General features: G+C 41.0%; 1 protein-coding gene across 5 annotated transcripts in view; it reads left to right on the top strand.

Moving 5' to 3' along the window:
* Positions 1–448: 448 nt before the first annotated feature.
* cog5 (component of oligomeric golgi complex 5) overlaps positions 449–1755 on the top strand; it is a 91406-nt gene continuing 90099 nt past the window's right edge. For all 5 annotated transcript variants that reach the window (XM_008401223.1, XM_008401222.1, XM_008401221.1 and 2 more), the window contains exons 1-2: positions 449–558; positions 855–994. In XM_008401223.1, coding sequence (XP_008399445.1) covers positions 513–558; positions 855–994 — 186 coding nt within the window. In that variant the 5' untranslated portion in view covers positions 449–512. The remainder of the gene's footprint in view (positions 559–854; positions 995–1755) is intronic.

The raw sequence follows: 1755 nt of genomic DNA, 5'->3' as shown, positions 1-1755 counted from the left end.
AGCAGTTTCTTTAGCGATTTTTGCAACGACCTTAAAATATGTGAATTTTACACGGGCTCTATGCGTATGCCAAGTTTGGTGAGTTTTTGAATATGATAAAGCCTCCAAAAGGCGCGTAAAGACGGTGGAATAATAATAATAATAATAATAAGAAGAAGAAGAATAGGAATAATAATAATAATGAACAGCACAATCTCAATAGGCCTTGGCAGCGCTTGGCTGCTCGGGCCTAATTATAAATACACACAACGTGTTGGCGAACAGTGTTTGGTGACTGACTTTTATTTGTCAGGCTAAAGTGAACATGACAAAAGTTGAAAAATGACTGACTCTCTTGAAGATTAAAAATAGCACAAAGCGCCTCTCTGGCTGCAGTGGGAGCTCAAGACACAAGAACAGATTTTCCCAGGGAAACAGAATTTCGCACAAGATGGCCAGCTGTGGCGCACTGCTCCAGAAATCTATTTGCAAGCTGACCAGAAGAAGTGTACGTCACACACGGAAGTGTCAACATGGAGGACGGTAAAGAAGTTTCCACGAATTCACTTCTGAAAGATGGTGAGCTTGTTTTTTTTAATCAAGCACACAAACTAACAATAAAAAACGATACGTGACAATAAAACATGGATAGGGTTGCTGTGCTACATGGCTAACATTTTCAGCTCCTGTACATGTGAAATTATTCTTCTTTTTCCGAGTAAGTGCAGCTTGTACCGTGTTGAGTAATTGCTCTAATGGACACTCGTTCTGTTAACGCAGTGATCCACAGAAGCTACTCAGTTTTCTGACCCGGGTTCTGTCTCTGGTCCGCTGGATGCTGGTGGGAAACTAATGAGCTTCTGCTCTGTTTCTAGAGTGCTATTCGAATTTCCTGGACGAAGATTTTGACGTGAAGACGTACACAGCACAGGCTATCCATCATGCCGTCATCGCTGAGCAGTTGGCCAAGCTGGCACAGGGCATCAGCCAGCTTGACAAGGAGCTGCACAGCCAGGTACCAACATCCGCTTCATTCATATCACTCAGAAACCGGCTTTGACATCGCACCTGTTAAAACCGTTCGAAAACAAGTGCACAGGTAGGGTCTATTAGCAACATTCACAACGTTTGTAAGTCATTACAAACGGTAATAGAGCATCAAATGAAGTTTTAAATAACAAAGCTCATTCATGCAGGTTCCAAAATAACATGGCTTCACCTACAAGCAGCAAGTGGTGTTCTGGGTATCTGTACATTACGCGAGTCTTTAAAACTTATCAAAAGTGCTACCTATGGATAAAAAGCAGTTTTTGAGGGGGTGGGTCACTAATGAAGCAACTAGGAAGAAACGGTGTTACGTCGATCCGCGTTTCCCCATCAGATACGGTGTTCTGTCAGATAGCCATGCGTTGTCAGATTGTCATACACGTAGGGCAAACTGACGGCTATATCTGTCGGATCATCATACGTTGTCAGATCGCGATACACGTAGGGCAAACTGACGGCTATTTCTGTCAGACAATTGTACGCTATGATCACCATATTTTATATTTAATCACCTTTATTAAGTCAGTGTTAGACCGTCATACAGCTGCTAATGTAATAACACTTTGTTATTAGCGACTGTATGACTTCCTGATTTATTAGTTAACCTGTCTGATTGTCATACACTTTGTTGTTGGCGACTATGTAACATCTTTATTAATACCAATGACATCAGTTGTATAATGCAATATATTTAATATAGAACATTTTACTTCTGTATTTTTAATAATC

This window comes from Poecilia reticulata, linkage group LG23, assembly GCF_000633615.1.
Source record: "Poecilia reticulata strain Guanapo linkage group LG23, Guppy_female_1.0+MT, whole genome shotgun sequence".
Taxonomy (NCBI): Eukaryota; Metazoa; Chordata; class Actinopteri; order Cyprinodontiformes; family Poeciliidae; genus Poecilia; species Poecilia reticulata.
Note: the sequence above shows the minus strand (reverse complement) of the source record. Positions and strands in the feature narration are given on the sequence as shown.